General features: G+C 46.0%; 1 protein-coding gene across 2 annotated transcripts; it reads left to right on the top strand.

Annotated features, from left to right (window-relative positions):
• Positions 1-303: 303 nt before the first annotated feature.
• LOC119332630 lies at positions 304-1,370 on the top strand. Of its 2 annotated transcripts, none has more exons than XM_037605793.1 (3): positions 304-522; positions 707-901; positions 1,008-1,370. In XM_037605793.1, exons 1-3 carry the CDS (start codon positions 343-345, stop codon positions 1,221-1,223), a joined length of 591 nt encoding a protein of 196 aa, XP_037461690.1. In that variant the 5' UTR covers positions 304-342; the 3' UTR covers positions 1,224-1,370. The 2 variants fall into 2 exon arrangements, with proteins under 2 accessions (XP_037461690.1, XP_037461689.1); XM_037605792.1 differs by having other exon boundaries at positions 1,002-1,370.
• The last annotated feature ends 234 nt before the right edge of the window (positions 1,371-1,604 follow it).

Genomic DNA, 1,604 nt, shown 5'->3' with positions numbered 1-1,604 from the left:
TTGTATGTTCATATATGTGAGCATCTACGATTATATTGTTTGGAAAAGATACTACTATGAGAATTGTATATGGCCATGTGCCTCCACTCTAGTATTAGTATTCGGTGGATATGTATGTTGTACTATCAAATTGTAACCACCAAGTTAGAAAAAAATTATAACCACCGATCCATTTTTATAGACGGAAAACTACCGATCCTTGTAAACGGGCAAACGCATGCAGGCGAATCTAACGACTTCCGTTGCGTCCGTATATACAGCTTCACAACAAAAATCTAGGCAGCTTTTAGCTAGGTAGGTTTCTCGTCTGCTTCCGCAGGTGGCAACTGATAGATCTCGGCAATGGTCGGCCATTGCGCCCCGGCATGCCACTGCCCCTCGCCTGCAGCGGCATTCATGCCGCCCGTAGCCGTCTACCATTCGCGCTCGACAAGCAACAAAGCCAGATCTTCAACAGCGCCACTCCTGGAACCCAGGCCCAGACCTGCCGTCGTCGACGACGAATCTCACAGAAAGCTCCGGGTATGTAACATAAGTGGAACGGATGATCGATCTGCATGCATGCGTGAATTCTTGACAGAACTCTTCATCCGTTCACATCGATCGTACGTAGTTTGTGTTCCATTCTAAATTTTTCATTGTAGTACTCTTCTCTACATCTTACATGTTAATTTGTGAAAGTCCGTGTGATGCATGCATGGTCCAGTACTTCGGCGTCTCCGGGTACATGTTCACGGCCGCCGTCATAGTGGCCCCGTCGTTTTGGCCCGATTGGCAAGACTCGCTCACCACCGCCATTGTGTTCTCCTACACCACGGCGATGATCCTCCTGCTTCTCAAACATTGGGACAATAAGGAAGACCAACCAGCAAGGCCAAGGCGATGCCATGAAATCACATGGGTACGTAACGCCATGCACTAATGCTCTACCTTAACAAAAAAAATTAGCCAGATTGTTAGGATTGATCCATATCGTGTGCACTTTTCGTCTTCTAATTTAGGTGCAGATGTTCGTGGTCACCGGGATCATGTTGATCTCCGTGGTGTTGATGGTCTCCATTTTCCCTGCTAAGTGGGGTCACCTGGCCATGATTGTGTTCATCTCCCTGGCGGCCGCCACGTTTAGTTTCTTGCTTCTCAATGTCTGGGATGCGCAACATGAAAGGGAACGGGTACAGGCTGCATCGGCAGGATCTGAAGAAACGTCCACGGATCTGGCCTAGCCTTCTGAATTCCACATTCTGGGGAATAAAATATTCCATAGATAAGCCATTAGTGAAACCTATGCCCCCCGGGTCTATTTTCCATCATATTGATCTCCCATCAACAAACTATTTCTATTACCATTTACCTTGCAATCTTTACTTTTACTCTTTGCCATAAAAATACCAAAAAATATTATCTTATCATCTCTATCAGATCTCACTCTCGTAAGTGTCCGTGAAGGGATTGACAACCCCTTTATCGCGTTGGTTGTGAGGTTCTTATTTGTTTGTGTAGGTGTGTGCGACTCGAGCATGGTCTCCTACAGGATTGATACCTTGGTTCTCAAAAACTGAGGGAAATACTTACGCTACTTTACTGCATCACCCTTTCCTCTTGAA

Source organism: Triticum dicoccoides, chromosome 7A, assembly GCF_002162155.2.
Source record: "Triticum dicoccoides isolate Atlit2015 ecotype Zavitan chromosome 7A, WEW_v2.0, whole genome shotgun sequence".
NCBI lineage: Eukaryota > Viridiplantae > Streptophyta > Magnoliopsida > Poales > Poaceae > Triticum > Triticum dicoccoides.
Note: the sequence above shows the minus strand (reverse complement) of the source record. Positions and strands in the feature narration are given on the sequence as shown.

Coding starts and splice junctions, on each gene's coding strand:
- LOC119332630 (XM_037605792.1), top strand. CDS start 343: ATGGTCGGCCATTGCGCCCCGGCATGCCACTGCCCCTCGCCTGCAGCG. Junction 523..706: donor AATCTCACAGAAAGCTCCGG/GTATGTAACATA, acceptor TGCATGGTCCAG/TACTTCGGCGTCTCCGGGTA. Junction 902..1,001: donor GATGCCATGAAATCACATGG/GTACGTAACGCC, acceptor CTTCTAATTTAG/GTGCAGATGTTCGTGGTCAC.